The following is a 19,037-nucleotide window of genomic DNA, read 5'->3' on the forward strand; positions in this document are numbered from 1 at the left end:
AGTGAATGTGGCTTGTTTACTTTTGGCTTAGTGTGTTGATGCATCCAGTCAATTGTGGTTTTATTCAATCAAATAGGACTTAAACAATTTTAACTTAAAGTGTTACATCTTTAGCCTGTCACAGCAGCCATCCTTTCTTCCAGCTTGGTTCTCATGTTAAATTGAATCTGAAGGCTTGGACAGCTTCGGACTGCAAGAATAGATCATCTGCTTTTCCACATAAAAATAACAACCCCACAAAAATCTGGCTTATGAACTCCTCCTTTTCTCTGACATTCATGTTTCCATATTCTCATTTTAAAATGAAAGAATATTCCTTTGAGCCTATTTATTTTATTTTATTTATTGGCTGCCCATCTTAAAACAGGATAATTCTGGGTGGTTTATCATATTAAAAGGATAAAATTAAGTAAAACCTATATACCATATGAATAAAACACTACAATTATAGTTATAATCAAAGCACAAAGTGAACATTGTGCTAATGTACAAATAATCTCCACCTTTGCATCCTCCAAATTCAAAATGGTTATTATGAGCAAAACCAAGGAAGGCATACAAACTTGACTTATTTTAACATACTTCTATTTTACTGAAAACTTGTAAAGAGAGAGAGGAGGGCACCCTGATCCTATATGGAAGGCTACTAGCTATCACAATGGCAGGGAGAATAAAAGTGCTGGACATGTAATTCCCGAAAATTCATATGAAGAATTCAGTAAAGGAAAAGTGTGAAAAATGAGCATGTATCCCCACCTAAAATTAACAGAGGTTTTTTAGACCTTTAACAGTATTGCTGACTTTCGAGTCTTTTACACATTTTGTAGACAAACATGTTTAGTCTCCTGCTATCTATTTTTACACTTTATTTGCATACCTTTATGGTTAAAAAAAAGCCAGTATGTTTCTTTGACATACTGCCCTTAGCAAGATGACCAACTAAATATTCCTCCGCACACATTTTTTAAAAAAAAACACATTCCCGTGCTTTTATCAGCCGTCTTAAACACATTTAAAAAAAACAAAAACACGTTCCTGTGCTTTTATCAGCCGTTTTATATGCAATCTCGTTGCTCGGAGATTTCCGAGAGATGTTAAATTATTCAGAGTGAATAAGGAAGTGGAATTTGGGGTTTTTTTTCTCTCTCTCTCTCTCCTGAACTCCAACATATCCAGAGATTCTGAAAACTTCCAGCCTAACTTGATTTTATTGTTATGATTGTTTTCATTTAAAAACATTCAAGTAAAAAATAAATGGACTTTTTTTTTTTTTAAAGGGGGAAAAGCAACAAATTGCCGTGCTGGGAAAAAAAAAAATCCTCAGATTCTCGCGCTTTCTCTTTTCCCGTAGCGTTCCCGAGCAGCTCGCGGCCAGCCCCGCCCTCTCTCGCTCGCGCTCGCGCTCTCTCGTTTTGCTTTGTCCCGCGTGGCACGCCGTAGCTGTTGGCTCTCGGAAACATGGCGGCGGCCATAGGCAGTGGCTGCGAGGCTCCGGTGCGTCTCCGCCTGCTCTTCGATTACCCGCCGCCGGTGGCTCCGGCCTTCGGACTGTGTTGGCTGTTGGTGGAGCCCAATCAAGTGCGCCTCATCACTGACCTGATCAGCCTCATTCGGGAGAAGTTCGGCTATAGCAGCCGCGCCAGGCTCAACCTCTTCCTCGACGGGGCGCTCCTGCCGCCCACCGAGAGCGCGCGGCTGGTGCGGGACAACGACTCTCTTCGGTGGGAAGCCTTGCAAAAGGAAAAAGGGCCCGTGTGTGTGGGGGGGTGGCTCCTTGGATGCTACACAGGCCTGGGCTACGGTGGTGCGGGGAAACGGGCTCTCGCGAGCGGCTGCCTGCTTTGGAGCGAACAGAGATTTTGCCTATTTGGTTTGCGTGTTGGCAGATTTACTCAAATTTATTTTATTTTTTGAATGTTAAGCTTGATCCTGTTCAGATTTAGGCTGTAAGGTGCCTTCCAAATGCTTTGAATTGCATCTTCCATTAGATTCACATACAGTTGATGGGGTTTACGGTGCTCAACACATGTCGTCCTCGAGTTACAACCACAGTGGCGCCCAAAATTTCTGTGGTTGAGACATTTGTTAAAGTCAGTTTTGCCCCGTTTTCCAACTTTTCTTGCTTGCCACGGTTGTTAAGTCAATCAACTGCCGTTGATAAGCTAATAGCCCGGTTGTTAAGTGAATCTGGATTCCCCATTGATGTTGCGTGTCAGAAGGTTGCAAAAGGTGGATCACACGACACTGGGACACTGCAGCTGCCATAAGTATTGAACCAGTTGCCAAGCTTCTGAATTTTGATCATATGATCACAGGGATGCTGCAAAGGTCGTAAGTAGGAAAAAACAGTCACATTTTCCAGTGCTGTTATTACTTTGAACATCACTAAATGAATTGTTGTAAATTGAGGACTACCTGTAGTTGGAGGGGGAATGCTGGTGAAAGCCAAGTGCATCATAATTATATAGCATAATTATATAACTATAAAAATTATATAATTATTTAACATGTGGCACATTAAAGTTAGTACATCTAAATGTGGAAGTAAGCACTCATAAAATTATTTATCATCTAGAGCAGATGTTCCTAAACTCTTGAAGTTTTAAAGAAACTTTACCATGCTTATATTAGCAAGACTTCATCACTCTTGAGGTTTGGTCTCTGTTTTGCTTGTGAACGCTCATAAAATTTGAGAACACTGTGATGGCTAGATTAAAATGTAATTAAAACCCCAAGACATGTAAACTTCACTCATTACCAAACCTATGGGATTTCCCCCCCCCAACCATAAACATGAACTACTTAAAGTACCCTGGTAAGAAAACATTCACAGCAAGCTTGACCCTGAGTGGCATCAGAGGGAGGAATCATTGGTCAGGAATCTGTGGCCCAGTAAACTCAATTATTTCTATTCACTTACCATATCTCAGATAATGTGGGTGCCATGCTGACCTAGTAAGAATGAATAAATAATAAAGTCACATGGATGTCTTTATCTATCTAAAACATTCCAAGGTTGTGCTGTCCTGTTACCTTGTCTTCACAATGAAATAGGCCAAAGGTATGTCAGCTCTAGTTCTGCTTTTGCTCATGGCTGTTCAGCAAAGTGCAGAAGCGTTGCTGGGAGCCCAATATATACTGTCTTCTTGTTTGAATGCTAATAAAATTATGTGGTATATTCAAAGTGATTTGGTTGTTTTTGGTGAGCCAGATTTGGCCACAACAGTAATTATTATAAGTAAGCAATACACTGACTTGCCCAAACTTGGCCTTAATGATATTCATTTTATTTATGGAAGCTGTCATATAAATTCATTTATTATATTATTGGGTGATGGTAGTGCTCATTTTGAGAAACCATGACCTAATGGAAATTATTTGTTCTTCCAGGTTGCGATCCTATACCATTATGAGGTATAAGCTCTAAATATAGAGAAGGATTTATATGTTATGTAACCTTATGATTTTTTTTTGTTTAATGTGATATATGAGCCCAAACAAATGTGGCATACTTGAACTATGATTCAATAAATCATAGCATCATGTGATACGATCCCATTCATGTGGCTTACTTTTAAGTATACAGTACATATATAAAACTATTAAGGCATAAAGACCAAAAAAAGAGAATATTGTATTGAGATCAGTATTCCTAACCTGTGTCTTTGTTGGATTAAAGGCCAACTGGATGGATTTCATTTTTTAGCATGATACTACCGTGTTTCCCCCAAAATAAGACCTAGTCTTATATTTTTTTGAACCCTGAAATAAGCGCTTGGCCTTATTGTCATGCACTCAAAAGCCTGATTGGGCTTATTTTCAGGGGATGTCTTACTTTGGGGGAAACAGGGTATATAAAATGTGTTGCAACATTGACATTTTCTTTTGTTTGTGGATTTGATAGAGTCAGATTGGAGGAGATTGTTGGAGTGAACAGTTACAACACAGTCACCAATGGTTCCAACAGCTTGTCAAAAAAACAAAGAAAGCGACAGTGGAAATTGGAGGCAAAGGACTCCAAAAGTGAAGATAAGGAGTCCTACAAAAGAAATAAGAATAACTGGGACTTTGAGCACCAAGAAGAAAAATCTACAAATATTCAAGATTCTGTGACATTGGGGGAAAAGAAAAAAGCGGCACCTGAAAGGAGTCATATGATGGTCACTGAGAATGAGGATGATAACTCTCATTCCAAGAAACTTAAGGGGAAAAATCAGCAGAGGAAAGAGCAGGATGCAAAGAAAGAGCAAAAGAAGAAAGCAACTACATTTCCATCAAGGAGCACCACCCAGAAGACTGAGAAAAGTCTCAGCCAAAAAAGCACAAAGGGAAACACAATAGCACAATCCAACCCAAAGAAAGGCAGTCCCTCTAGTGAATCCTCTACCTCAACATCAGATAGTGACTATTATAAACCAGGCACAAAACAGACTAACACACATGCGTCTAAAGGGACATCGCAGCACATAAACAAACCACAGTTGGTGTCTTTAAAAACACTCTCTGCTGGGAAAAATAAAGACGACGTTTCTCTTAAAACGGGACAAACTAAGAAAACCAAGAGCCAGTCCTCTAGTTCAGATTCAGATTCTAGTTCTGAGGAAGAGCAGCAGAGCAGTAACCTGAGAAATAAGCTACCCTATCAAAAGCAAAAGGTGACAGGCCGTTCTTCAAAGGCCGAACCAAAAAGCTCCTCATCGGAATCTGATGATAGCTCTGAATCAGAGACATGTGCTTTAAAGAAACAGAAGGTGATTGCCACAGGCAATCTATCTGTCGGAGGGAATGACGACAAACAACTGTCAGATGTCTCTTGTGGACTAGCTTCAAACTTGAGGGAAAACGGAAAGGGGCGTGGAAGAGGAGAAGCCCCCTTTTGGAGAGGACCTAGAGTTCGCGGATGCCGTGGGATGACCAGGGATAGGGGAAGGGGAGAACGCGTTCATTTTTTTTATAACCACAGTAGCGAAAACCAGAAACAAAAACAGTTAAATGAAGCAGCAACAAATGCCTCTGTTGTTATTCAGGTGGGTGTAACAGTAACATTCCAGTCTATGATTCCATGGATCAGCGATGAAACATTCTTAGAAAAATGGAAGCCATTACATACCTCTCTTTGCCACCAAATGGTGGAAGTCTGGTTCCTAATTTTGTCTGCAGAAATTGAGTATCAATTGAATGTTCTATTTCTGACTTTGTCTAGAAACTGAGAAGCAGGGTATGAGGCTGCTGGAGTTTTCATTCTGAAGTTTGGCATTTTGATACAACTGACTAAGAATGTTTCTGGGCTGTATCATTTTCCTGTTATCTTTTCTCCCTTTTATGTTGCATCTTTGCATAGTCAAGTAACCATGCCAACTATTTTGTACAGTAGGCCAGTTGCACATGCTCCTATGTAATCAATAGACTTTTGACAGTACCTTTTTTCCCTCTAGGCCAGAGATCCCCAACCTTTCCGGCTTCACAGACCGGCGGGGGGGGGGGGGGGGGGGGGAGGGGATGATCCCGCATGAGTGGCAGACACACGCACATGCTCTCCCATCAGTTCTGCAGCCCGGTCCCAAATGGCTTAAGAGTGTAGTGAGCCACTGCCCAGAGGTTGGGAACTCCTGCTCTAGGCTATGGAGAAAATCCAGTACTTTAAAACAATTACCTGCCTTTGAAGAAGTTGCACCATCTAGAATCATGGAGAGTTTGCTATCCTACTTAGGAATAGGTAGAAGAACTCCTGAGTGTTTCATGGAGTGAAAAGAAGTCTCTGGAATTTATTAGAAACCTATTTTGAAATCTGCTCCACGCTGCAAGAAAAAATATTTTTTTAATGAAAAAGTTGAAATAAGGGAACTGGTATAGGTAGGGTTTTTTTAAAAGAATTCCAATATAGGATCACTCTGATAGTTTTAGTACTTCGGATCAGTGTTTCTCAGATTTTCCCCCCCTCTCATCATGGATGACTAAATAAATATTAGGAATATGCAAAGGCTAGCCAATGAAACAAGCTTTCCGTACATCATACATTTGCATCTTTAAGATTATGGGCGTTTACATTTATCAGCAAATGTATAATTTTTTTTTTTTTAATTTGATTTATATGCCGCCCTTCTCCGGAGACTCAGGGTGGCTTACAATGCGTTAAGCAATAGCCTTCATACTTTTGTATATTTATACAAAGTCAGCTTATTGCCCCCACAAACTGGGTCCTCATTTAACCTACCTTAGAAAGGATGGAAGGCTGAGTCAACCTTGAGCCTGGTAAGATTCGAACCTGCAGAAATTGCAGGCAGCTGTGTTAATAACAGGGTGCATTAAACCACTGTACTACCAAGGCTCCTGATATATATTAACTATAATTAATATAGTTCAGTGGTTCTCAACCTTTTCTTCATCCTGGACTCCCTTTAAATAGCTTTTAGGGCCACGAGCCAAGACTTAACTCAAGATTTCAATCATAACATTACTTGAAGCCTTCATGAAACCCCCGCGACAACATCACAGACCCCAGGATCTTCACACCTCTCCATTTTAAGAGGCCTTGTAAAGTTTTGTAAAATCTTCCTGTGTGGGCACTGAGCAGTAAGTGGTCTGGCAACTGGCTGTGTGCACATGGGGAGGTGAAGCTGAGGCAGCAATCATGAGGTAGCTTGGGTACACCACACTCTGGAGAATTACTACCTTAGAAGATTGGAGGAAGACTAGTAGACAGGCAGATCTATTCCTCCCTCAGCCTTCTGAACAAGGATTCCCAAAGTGTGGTCTATGTGGAAGACCACGAGGCTTGAAAGGTTTTAATTACCATGCTCACGATCTCTGTCAGGCTTAATTTTTCATAGATAAAATACTCCAGTATTGTAGTGCCATCCCTGTCATCACTGTCAAGGCAGTTAATGTGTTAAAGTAAACCTTAACTGGGCAACTTTGCATTATATCATCTTAGTACTGTACTTGTTTTGTACCAATGATCTTTTTAATGATTGTTTTGTAGAATCCTGTGGAAGCTCCGAAAAAGGACTATAGCGCACTACCTCTCTTAGCTGCTCCTCCACAAGTAGGCCAAAAAATTGCCTTTAAGGTATTCTTCTTTCAGCTGTATAATATGAAGTGGGGGGATGAAATGCAAATATTAACCGTGAGGCAGGTAGAGTAGCATATTCTGTTTTTGTGAGGTAGGTTTGTTCAAACATGATTGATTAAACTCCACACACCAGAATTGTTGGTTCCCACAAGGTACTAAATTGCAAGCAGTGGTTTACAAAGTACAGTGGTATCATGTTTCCCGCAAAATAAGACATCCCCTGATAATAAGCCCAATTGGGCTTTTGAGCGCACAAGCCTCATCATAGTTTAGCATTATATGTGTACCTGGTGTATTTTCTCTATAGATCCAAAATTGGATTAAAAATTGGATTCCACTTCTGTAGGACGGTGGAAGCTTCATTTTAAAAGAGAAATGCTGTTTTCATGTGTAAAAAGGGTAGAGTGTTCTTAACAAAAAGTAGCCTAATCCTGGAGAATTAGGAACCATGTTATACAGAAGCCACTCAACCACCTAACTACTTTGAATGATCTTGAGAAGCTAAGCAAGATTGGTTAGCTGGTTATTTGTTGGATGAGAGGTCACTGGGAAATCTCATGAATATATCTTGGACTGAGAAATTTTTAAAAAACCCATCTTGCAAGAAGCAAGTGGCAAAGCACCTCTCTATTGTTGCTTAGAAAACAACATGGAGGTTTCCATGAAGCTAGTGGGAGTTGAGGTTGACCAGACTTTTTCTGCCTGTACCTGTATCAGGTGAAGTTCTCCCCACTCCCCACCAATTAATTCTTTGGCGGGGAGAAAGGAGAACTTCATTGGTTCACAGGCTGGCATCTTCTCTGAAAGATTTATATACCTTTTTCTCCCATATGTGTTTTTCTGGGATGTTTTACTTGCCTTACTACGGTGACATGTACATAACAACTCGGAGAGAGCATCATTTATCACTGGCACTAATTGCCAGAGCTTGTTTGGAGTTATAATTAAATGATTTCTGGCGAGCTACAGATTCTTCTCCCTCTCCTGGAGGGTCATTAATCTACTTACGTTGTTAGCGGAGCTTTTTAGATGGGTACAGTGTAAATAATTATTAATATTATTGTGCATTGAATGTTATCAGGAGTAATTGGATTCAAATTTTTTATTTTATAAAGGTTTTTTTAACAAACTAGTTTTTATCATTGATTTCTAGTTTCTATGCTAACTTTAGGTGAACAATATAATTTGTGAAGGCTACATGTGTATCTGGAGCTTAAGAGTTTGGGTTTTCTTTTAACAGCTTTTGGAATTAACCGAAAATTATACTCCTGAAGTATCCGATTACAAGGTATTGCGATCAACTTTTCAATGTAATTTGATGCTGCTTTTCTATTTATTAAGTATTGCTGCTTTGTTTTTTTTAAGGCAGCCGTGTTAGTCTGTGGTAGCAAAAACTCAGAAGGAGCACCTTTTCTGAAAAACATGTTATATTAAAAGGCCTAAGCTTTTATGAGCTGCAATTACAAGCTAATTCAGATTTTCTCTTGTGATCTGCATCTGTATAATCATTCTGCCTCCCCCCACATCCCCGTTGCCTCATCCCAATTTATTATTTATTTATTTATTTATTGAATTTCTATGCCGCTCTTCTCCCGAAGGACTCATAGAATTTAAATCCTATGCATCGGATGAAGTGAGCAACGTCTTCTAAAAGCTTATGCCTTTTAATAAAATTGTTCTTTTGAAAAGACACATTGTCTTCTGAACTTTTTTGCTTTATTGCCAGTGTTAATTTTAATATTGAATTAAGCAAGTGAGATGTCGATTGGGGTGGGCTGGCCAATTTGAATCTAATTCTGTGATCACCCTTCCTTCTGGTCTCCAGTGATAAAGGTTTTAGTCTAATTTACAGATAGCATTTAGCACTTAGATTTATACCGCTTTACAGTGCTTTACAGCCCTCTCTAAGCGGTTTACAGAGTCAGCCTCTTGCCCCCAACAATCTGGGTCCTTATTTTACCCACCTCAGGAGGATGGAAGGCTGAGTCAACCTTGAGCCTGGTGAGATTCGAACTGCCACATGGCAGTCAGCAGAAGTAGCCTGCAGTACTACACTCTAATAACTGCCCCACCATGGCTCATTGAAAAGATTCTTGAGGAAAATGAATACAAAAATCTTTATAGAGATAGAGCATATTTTTGTTGTTGTTGCTGTTTGGGAATTTATCTTTCTTACTCTATTTCTGTGATGGAAAAAACAATCCACGAAAAGACAAACCAAAGTTACTGAAATCGGAAGTTTCCTTATTGAAATATAGAGCAGTGATCTCTCGGCTCCCAAACAATCCGTCCAAAGCACTAAAGATAGATTTGTAAAAGATTATATAAAAGGAGATACATGGCCAAAAATGAATAATGAATGATATTTGCATAGGCAAGAGAAGCCCCTCAACAAAGAGAGCCAGTTTGGTGCAATGGTGAAGGCACCAGGCTGGAAAGTGGAAGATGGTGAGTTCTAGCCCCTCCTTAGACAGGAAGCCAGCTGGGAGATCTAGGGCCAGTTACTTTTTCTCAGCCTAGGAAGGAGGCAAGGCCAAACCACTTCTGAAATCTTGCCAAAAAACCTTCCAGGACTTGTCCAGTGAATTTTCAGAAGTTCACACTGACTCAAAAGGCACACACATACCCAGAAGAATAAAGTAATAGCTCTAATCTAGACCTTGAGGTTGGTGCCTTAGTCTTGCTGTCACCTGACCTACAGTACATCCCTTCATTATTCTATAATATGAGCTTTTTTGCATTACCCTTTGCCAGATATGTTTATGGCATGTTACATGGCTTCTGTCCAAACAGCAAAGTGTAACCTGGGTCCTGATTGCTTCATTGATTTTTATATATACTTACTTACTTTCTCCTGCTAGCAGAGCAATATAATTTTAAATAGAAAAATCCATTCTTAACTAGAAAAACCCACCTTTACAGATGCCTTTTCAACTTTCAAATAGCACAGTCCGTAGTTCTAAAGCCTGGGCGTAACTGTGGAGTATCATATGAATGTGGTCTGTTCTTTTCTCTTTGGAAATATAGTTGTAAGGAATTTCAGAATTATCAGTTAAGTCATTCACTAGTCAAGTTCTCATTGTTAGTATTGTATGAAATGCTAGGGACCATGAAGAAGAGAAGTAATGCATTTTATTGGGAGAACACTATCCTTTGACATCAAACTACACAATACAGGTATTCGTCAACATACAATCACAATTGAGCCCAAAATTTCTGTTCTATTGTTGTTAAGTGAGTTTTGCCCCATTTTATGACCTTTCTTGCCACAGTTGTTAAATGAATCCTTCAGTTGTTGAGTTAGTAACACAGTTGTTAAGTGAACCTAGCTTCCCCATTGACTTTGCTGATCAAAAGGTCACAAAAGGGAATCGCATGGCTCCAGGACACTGTGGCCGTCATAAATATGAGTTGCCAAGTGTCTGAACTTTGATCACGTGACTGTGGGGATGGTGCAATGGTCATAAGTGTGAAAAACTGTCATAAGTCACTATTTTCAATGCCATTGTAACTTTGGTCACTAAACAAATATCTGTACTTAGCAGAGAGGATGAATTGCTCTTATTTAAACAGCTTCCGCTTATAATAAAAACCCCTATTATCCTTAATGCTGCAGGCGCCTTTTGGGTATAACTTGAGTAACAGAACAATTTATGATACGATAAAATACTGATGTGTTCTCGAATGCCCTTAGAAATGCTGTTATTTCATTCTTTCCCATATTTTTAAGGAAGGAAAAATTGTCAGCTGGAATCCTGTTAATAAGCAACTAGAGCTTGAAATCCTTTCTTTTTCTTCAGGTAAGTAATATGCAACATCTTAAATTGTTGTTCTTGTGAAGACGGATCACGGGTTGTCATAGTTTATAATGGGGTTTTGCAAAATTAGTCTGGCAGTGAAAACGGAGCTTGGGAGGACTGCACATGGCCCTCCCGAGCTCTGTTTTTGCTGGCAGAGGCACCTCGGGCCAGTCCTTCACTGTTTCCAGGTCGGCCCCACAGGCCAGATCTAAGCATCCTGCAGGCCGGATCCGGCCCCTGGGCCTTGAGTTTGACACCCCTGATTTACACCATCTGTTGACAAGTCCAATGACATTGCAAACATCCCAATCTAATTTACATTTTGTTGTGGTCTTTTTTTTTTTTCTTTAGTAACAAAAGAGCCAGGAAAATTCGATCTGGTTTATCAATCTGAAAATGGAGATGAGACAATTGAATATGCCGTATCTCAAGACAGGAAGGTATGACAGCACTTTCTTGAAATTGCTTGACCATTCTAAGCCTCTCTTTACGTATGCTGCAGCGCCTGTGCAGGAAGTATTTCTTTTGCTGGTAAAAGTTAAATTGCCTCAGAGAGAGAGAGAGAGAGAGAGAGAGAGAGAGAGAGGGGGGGGGGGGGAATGGACATTTCCCAATTCAAGTTTTTCTTGGGCAGATCCTTTTGAGGCCACATGTCAGCAACATTTGGAACTGGTACCAGTATTGGGGGGGACAGTTCCAAATTTGGTCTCTCATCAATCAACTCCTTTCATCCCTTCATTTACACATATCTGACATCATTCTTCTATGTTCTCTCTCCTCTCTCTCTCTCTCTCTCTCTCTCTCTCTCTCTCCCTCCCTCTCCCTCCCTTAGATTTACTTTCCCGCTTTTCTCTCTCTCTCTCTCTTTTCCATTTATACTCTTTCTTCTATTTCCCTGTCCTATTTCCCTTTCCTTCCCAGCTGCCCACACTTTGAGGTAACAGGTGTGTTTGTGTATGTATGTGTATATGTGTGTACACACACACATACATATATGTATACACATATGCACGCATACAGATAATCCTCGACTTACAACCATTTGTTTAGTGACTGATGTTACAACAGCACTGAAAAAAATGAGCTATGACTATTTTTCCACATACACTGTAGGACTGCAGCATCCCCATGGTCATTATGATCAAAATTTGGGCGCTTGGCAACTGACATGTATTTATGACAGTCATAGTGTCCCGGGGTCAACCCTAACCCTTTTGAGACCTTCTGACAAGCAAAGTCAATAGAGAAGCTAGAGTTACTTAATAACCATGTTACTAACAACTGCAGTCATGCACTTAACTGTGGTAAGAAAGGATGTAAAAATGGGGCAAAACTCCATAACAACTGTCTTATTTTGCAACAAATGTTGGGTTTACTTGTGGCCGTAAGTCGAGGATATCTGTATATCAATTAGAGGAAGTGACCAGATACATCCTTTACCCTAAACCAACTATGTTAAATGCAGTTCAACAACTATTGAACAACTCTGTACAATAAATGAAAGGTCGTGGCCACAACTCAGCTTGATGCCATGTTGGTGTAACTGGAATGACTGTGGCTTGCATTTTTAGCCTTTGGAGTTATATGTGCTTTGATAAATGTTTTGCTCATAACAGGACACTTATATTGTCTTGCAGTAATTGAATGTCATTCAGTTGGTATCTGCTGGCTGCCTCAATTTTTACTATTTCATTTATTTTTTCCTCTTTTAGATAACTGAGAGTTGGGAGGCACTAATTGAACCCAGATTAATAATTGACTCTCCAAGTAATGAATCTAGCTCCAAAAAGGAATCCCTTCAGACATGAACTTGCCTGACCCTCAGCTGTGAATACAGAATGCCTGAACTGTGTGTAAATGGTTTTTGAAGGCTTTTTCTTCAGTTTCTGAAGACGGCGTATACATATGCTTTTTTTAAATAAAATATTATAACATGAAAATGAGGTTGAGGGGATGTCTGTCATTTATTAATATCTGGTATGATGTCTCAGAAACTTTATGCAATCAAGGAGCATTAATGAATGCTTGGAAAATGCAGAGACCAGCTAATTAAACTTAAAACCCTCCCGTGTTTTCCTCTTTTAAGCATATAGGTGTGCCCATTTTTTGACCAATAAGTAGATGTTTAGGCCCTCTCCTTCATTTTTTAATTAAATGGAAAATGAAGTATTTCCCATTTGTATTATGTTATACGTTATTTCATAATATTAATAACTTAATGTAAGCTGGTTGATCAAGAATATTCAGTAGAAATCTTTTGAGTAGTGAGGGGCTGGGTGATTATCTCCAGTAAAATGAAATCTTATTTTTATATATTCATTGTATATCTTATTACACTTTTGGGTTGCTTTTACACCATCATAGTTTAATTTAGTATAGCAAATGCAGACCCATAATTAATTGAACCTGTTAGACACCTGTTCACTATTGTCAGTTTCCTGAATTTTAGCATTCACATTCCTACTTGTATTAGGAATGAAGCATTTTCAGCCTATTTTCTACTCTTGTGAACCAGCTGGCTATCGGAACATTGGGGGGGTGGGGAGGTAGAAAATAAGTCTCATCAGCTGTTAGGGTACACAAAGAAATGAAGCTGAAGATGTGAATATTCTCTGGTCTGTCAATGTGAGCAGGCTGCACCAGACCCCCGAGGGCCCTCTGTGCTCCCCAGTAGGATCGTTGGCTAGTGTCTTTCTCTTTAGTGGACTGTATAGCAGTCAACAACCATGGTCTCAACAGCCAGCTGAGAGAATGCTTGGTTGACTTTGAGAATTGGTCCTGCCTTTTGAAGTAGCTGCCTTCTCAGTAACAGCCCACCGTGATCTGTGCAACATGATTCTCCCTGAGTTCTGTCAAGGACGACCATCCTTCTAACCTAAAAAGTTGGCTTTCCCCCAAGGCATAGAGTGAGGCTAGAGCCCTGTGGTTGTTGTTTTTTTAAATGTACTGGGGAGTGTTGATGTAAAGTATTGGGAGTTGCTCCAATATGAAATGAGTCAGACAAATTGCTATTTGGATAAGAAAAACAACATGTGACATAACTTATCCTGAGAGCTCAGTCTCTCTTTAAAAAAAAACTTAAATCAATGTGCTTCTGTGTTCAAATGGAGATATAAAAGGAAGCAATCTTCATGTTCTAGTATAGACTTTAAAAACAACAACCAAGGACTGTGAAACAAGATAATTCCTAAACTATATTATTTAAAGCAGTGGTTTTCTATGCCACACCCCCTAGGAAATGTTTTGATTGTTTGCACTCTCCACAAAAGTTACCATAAAGGGACACAAGTCACTATTTGTCACAAACCCTGAAATTCCATCTCGTACCCCCTAGGAATGCAGGCACCCCAGTTTGGGAACCCCTGATTTAGACGAGACATGTTCATTGCTCAGATTATAAAATATATATATAATTATGTTCCCCTCGTGGATATGTGCCCACCAGGTTTCCGAGCATTCCATCAGCCGAGAGCTCAGGGCAGGGGCGGGGGGGGTGGCGGTTATTATAAAGGAAAGTCTTGATCCGAGGGAGACCACTGTTCCACAGATAGCCGGATGTGAGTCCCTTTTTGTGAGGTGGGGTCGTGGAGTACAGATGGGCTTGTTGATCACGTACCTGGCTCCCTGCCGCGTGGCAACGGCCCTGCTCGAGCTGCTCAACGTCATAGCTGAGGTGGCGGTTGGTACCCCCAGACTTCTAGTCATGGGGGATTTCAACCTGCCATCTATCGGCGAAACGTCTGAGGTGGCTCGAGAGTTCATGGCTTCCATGACGGCCATGGACCTTACTCAGTTAATTCATGACCCCACTCACACGGGTGGACACACTCTGGACTTAGTTTTTGTCTCTGGTCAGTGGTTGAGTGGCCTTGATACAGGGGATATAGTCATCGAACCCTTGTCATGGTCTGACCACTCGCTCCTTCGACTGGACTTTCTAACCGCTGCACCCCGCCGCAGGGAGGCGGGACCGACCAGGTGGTTCCGCCCCAGGCGCCTGATGGACCCTGATAGGTTCCAGATGGAGCTTGGGCCATTTCCTGAGACTCTGGCTCATGACTCGACTGAGGACCTGGTGGCCGCCTGGGATAGTGCGGCTGCCGGGGCCTTGGACCGTGTCGTGCCTTTGCGGCCTCTGACCCGGCACCGAACTCACCTAGCTCCTTGGTTTTCCGAGGAGCTCAGGGAGATGAAGCGCCGGAAAAGACGCCTGGAGAGTAGTTGGAGGACCAGTCGCTCCGAATCCGACCGAACACTGGTGAGGTCTCATATTAAGACCTACCTAGTGGCGATAAAAGCGGCGAAATCTAGTTATTTTGCCGCTCTTATCGCGTCATCAGATAATCGCCCGGCCGCCCTGTTCAGGGTGACCCGCTCCCTCCTCCATCTGGAAGCGCGGGATGACCCCTTGCAGGGCCGAGCCGAGGATTTTGTGCAGTATCTGTATGACAAAATCGCTCAGATTCGGGAAGGACTGGCCTCTGACTGGGTATGTCCGGATGGGATGACTGAGGCAGGTCTTGAGAGTGTTATCTGGGGGGAGTTCGATCCTGTGGCTCCCGAGGACATGGACAGGGTCCTGGGACGGCTGAACGCGACCACATGTTTATTGGACCCGTGTCCCTCCTGGTTGGTTCTGGCTTCCCGGGAGGTGACACGAGGCTGGCTCCAGAAGATCGTTAACGCTTCTTTGAGTGAGGGGGTCCTGCCGGCCGCTTTGAAAGAAGCGGTTGTGAGGCCCCTCCTCAAGAAGCCCTCTCTGGATCCGGCTGTTTTGGCTAACTATCGTCCAGTCTCCAACCTTCGCTTTGTTGCGAAGGTTGTTGAGAGTGTGGTGGCGCAACAGCTTCCCCGGTACCTGGATGAAGCTGTCTATCTAGACCCGCTCCAGTCCGGCTTCCGGCCTGGGCACAGCACGGAAACGGCATTGGTCGCGTTGGTGGATGATCTCTGGAGGGCTCGGGATAGGGGTTGCTCCTCTATCCTGGTCCTGTTAGACCTCTCAGCGGCTTTTGATACCATCGACCATGGTATCATGTTGCACCGGTTGGCGGGGTTGGGGGTGGGGGGCACCGTTCTGCGGTGGTTCTCCTCCTACCTCTCTGACCGGTCGCAATCTGTGTTGACGGGGGGGCAGCGGTCGACCCCGAGGCACCTTGCTTGTGGGGTGCCACAAGGGTCGGTCCTCTCGCCCCTTCTGTTCAACATTTATGTAAAGCCGCTGGGTGAGATCATCCGTGGCTTTGGGGTGGAGTTCCATCAGTACGCTGATGACACCCAGCTGTACATCTCCACCCCAGGCCACCCCAACGATGCCCTTGAAGTGATGTCCCAGTGCCTGGAGGCCGTGCGGGCCTGGATGGGGAGAAACAGGCTCCGACTCAACCCCTCCAAGACCGAGTGGCTGTGGCTTCCAGCGTCCCGATATAGCCAGCTGACGCCATCGCTGGCTATTGGGGGCGAATCACTCGCCCCCACGGAGAGGGCTCGCAACTTGGGCGTCCTCCTGGACGCACGGCTGTCTTTAGAAGATCATTTGACGGCCGTGGCCAGGGGGGCTTTTTATCAGGTTCGCCTGATACGCCAGCTGCGCCCCTTTCTAGATCGGGACTCTCTACGCACAGTCACTCAGGCACTAGTCATTTCCCGCCTGGACTACTGCAACGCTCTCTACATGGGGCTCCCCCTGGGGTGCACCCGGAGGCTCCAGCTGGTCCAGAACGCGGCCGCGCGGGGGATTATGGGGGCGACGAGGCGCTCCCATGTGACACCTCTCCTGCGCGAGCTGCACTGGCTCCCAGTGGTCTTCCGGGTGCGCTTCAAGGTGTTGGTGACCACCTTTAAAGCGCTCCATGGCTTAGGGCCAGGGTACTTACGAGACCGCCTTCTGCCACCAATAGCCTCCCACCGGCCAGTACGCTCGCACAGAGTGGGCCTCCTCAGGGTGCCGTCCGCCAGACAATGTCGGCTGGCGACCCCCAGGGGGAGAGCCTTCTCTGTGGCGGCGCCCACCCTCTGGAACAACCTTCCCCCAGAGTTACGTATAATAACAGACCTCCGGATTTTTCGTCGGGCCCTGAAAACCTATTTATTTCAACAAGCTGGGCTGGCCTGAGTTAAATTTTAAATTGATTTTAAATTGGGTTATCTTAATTTCGGCCAAAACATTTAATTATTTTAATATTGTTCTTAAATTTTGTATGCTTTGTTTTTATCTTGGCTGTGCACCGCCCTGAGTCCTATTTGGAGAAGGGCGGTATAGAAATTTAATAAATAAATAAATAAATAAATAAATAAATAAATGTTATAAGTTGTAAAAGATGTGATCCGGTCAATACTGTGTGCATAAAATATGTATGTAAAAGGAAAATCTTAATAAAACTTGTTTATAATTAAAAAAAGGAGACATGTTCATTGCTTTAGCTAGGGGGTCCATTTCAGATATTTGATATCAGGTACATTATATAGATCAGACATTCTCAGAGTAATAGCACTGCTCCATGTTGGCAGTGGAAACATTATTTATTTTCATCCCATCTTTATTATTTTTATAAATAATTCAAAGTAATGAGTCCTTGGTGCTCTCTGAGCTTAATTGTTTTTTTTTTTTTTTTTTTTGGCAGATGCTTCATTACCCAAATTGACGTAATGAAACTTTTGCAAGAAAACAAGCAAGCTCAAGAGAGCATCTGGGACCCCTTATTTCAACCCTGAGCTACAAATACTCTCCTTTATTTGTAGTAATAAAATACTAAATATTCCTTCCTCATCCTATTTTCCCCATGACATCCCTGTGAAGTGAGCTGAGCTGAGAGTGAGTGACTGGTCCAAGGTCACACCCATCCAGTTTTCATGCCTAAGGTAGGACTAGAACTCACAATTGTGCCTTAACCACTAGACCAGATTGAATCTCCATCTCTATCAGCATCTTTAGGGGGCAGTGAGGGAAAAGTGGACAGCATGGAGGCATCAGAAAAGAGGGTGAAAGTTTGTTTGTTTTTTTTAAATTGCTGTATATGCAAAATCTATGCATAAAAATGTAACTGCTTAAGTAATTATGCAAAAAAACCAGTTTTGTTTTATATAATTATATATATATATATATATATATATATATATATATATATATATATATATACACACATACATATATATATATATACACACATACATACATACACACACACACATATACACATGAAAAAAATGGCATTTTGTGGTCTAAAGTCAAATCAGGACAGATGATGTTCCACAGGGTGCCCCAGCAGAAAAGACTCACCTCCTAGGTCCCATCAAATAGAATACTTTTGCAGACAGGACTTGCAACCTGCCTGTCCTACTGGACTTGGGGGAAATGGATAAATGTAATGGAGAAGAGGCAATCCCTCAGATAACCTGGCTTCATCCCATGTCAGGCTTTAAAGATCAAAACCAAACACTTCGAATTGCACTCAGAAGCAAACTGAACCAGTAACCAGGTAACCAAATCAGCTCATCAAGCAGAAATGTAAGTGTCCTCATGGGGACACACATAACTGCCTGTGCTGCTGCATTTTGCACCAGTTGAAATTTCTGGCTACTCAAGAGTAATTACAATGGTCTGTGAGGGAAGTGACTAGAGCATGAGTCACTGAGCAGAGCCTTAAGATCCAGAAACTGACACAGATGCCCCTGACTGCCACCTGCTCCTTGGGCAGGAATTATGAGTCAGAAAGGCTCTTAGATTGTGAACTGGGTCTGTCTGGGCCAGTGCCAGCTATACAGCACCAAAGAAATAAAGTCCCAGATCTGAAAGGTCCTAAAATTCAAAGCCACTCAGTCTTGCCAGGTTTCAGTTGAAGCCTGTTGTTCCCCATCGAGACCCTTACAGCCTCCAAGCAACAGGAGAGGACATCCACAGCACTGCTTAATTTGCCAGACGTTCAAAAATACAATTGAGTATCATCATCCTACTGATGGCGATAGATGGGTCTCCCCCAGTGGTTTCATGTAGATGTTAAACAGGAGTGGGGGAACACCAAACCCTGCGGCACCCCAGATAGTACGTTGGAGCCGAAGGCAAGATCCCTTGATCAGCAACGAATAGTATCAGTCCTGAGGAAGGAAAAGAACCAGCATAATACTATGCCACCCACTTCCAATCCTGGAAGCTGATCCAGAAGGAT

General features: G+C 42.3%; 1 protein-coding gene across 1 annotated transcript; it reads left to right on the forward strand.

Annotated features, from left to right (window-relative positions):
* The first annotated feature begins 1,458 nt into the window (after positions 1–1,458).
* On the forward strand, positions 1,459–12,815 carry COIL (coilin). The gene is made up of 7 exons (XM_070934423.1): positions 1,459–1,721; positions 3,905–5,027; positions 6,983–7,069; positions 8,313–8,360; positions 10,803–10,872; positions 11,224–11,312; positions 12,585–12,815. Exons 1-7 carry the CDS (start codon positions 1,459–1,461, stop codon positions 12,678–12,680), a joined length of 1,776 nt encoding a protein of 591 aa, XP_070790524.1. The 3' UTR covers positions 12,681–12,815.
* Positions 12,816–19,037: the final 6,222 nt, after the last annotated feature.

The sequence above is a fragment of the Pituophis catenifer genome, unplaced genomic scaffold (assembly GCF_029215685.1).
Source record: "Pituophis catenifer annectens isolate HBS135680 unplaced genomic scaffold, rPitCat1.0.hap2 SCAF_2, whole genome shotgun sequence".
Classification (NCBI taxonomy): domain Eukaryota; kingdom Metazoa; phylum Chordata; class Lepidosauria; order Squamata; family Colubridae; genus Pituophis; species Pituophis catenifer.

Coding starts and splice junctions, on each gene's coding strand:
- COIL (XM_070934423.1), top strand. CDS start 1,459: ATGGCGGCGGCCATAGGCAGTGGCTGCGAGGCTCCGGTGCGTCTCCGC. Junction 7,070..8,312: donor GCCAAAAAATTGCCTTTAAG/GTATTCTTCTTT, acceptor TTCTTTTAACAG/CTTTTGGAATTAACCGAAAA. Junction 8,361..10,802: donor CTGAAGTATCCGATTACAAG/GTATTGCGATCA, acceptor CATATTTTTAAG/GAAGGAAAAATTGTCAGCTG.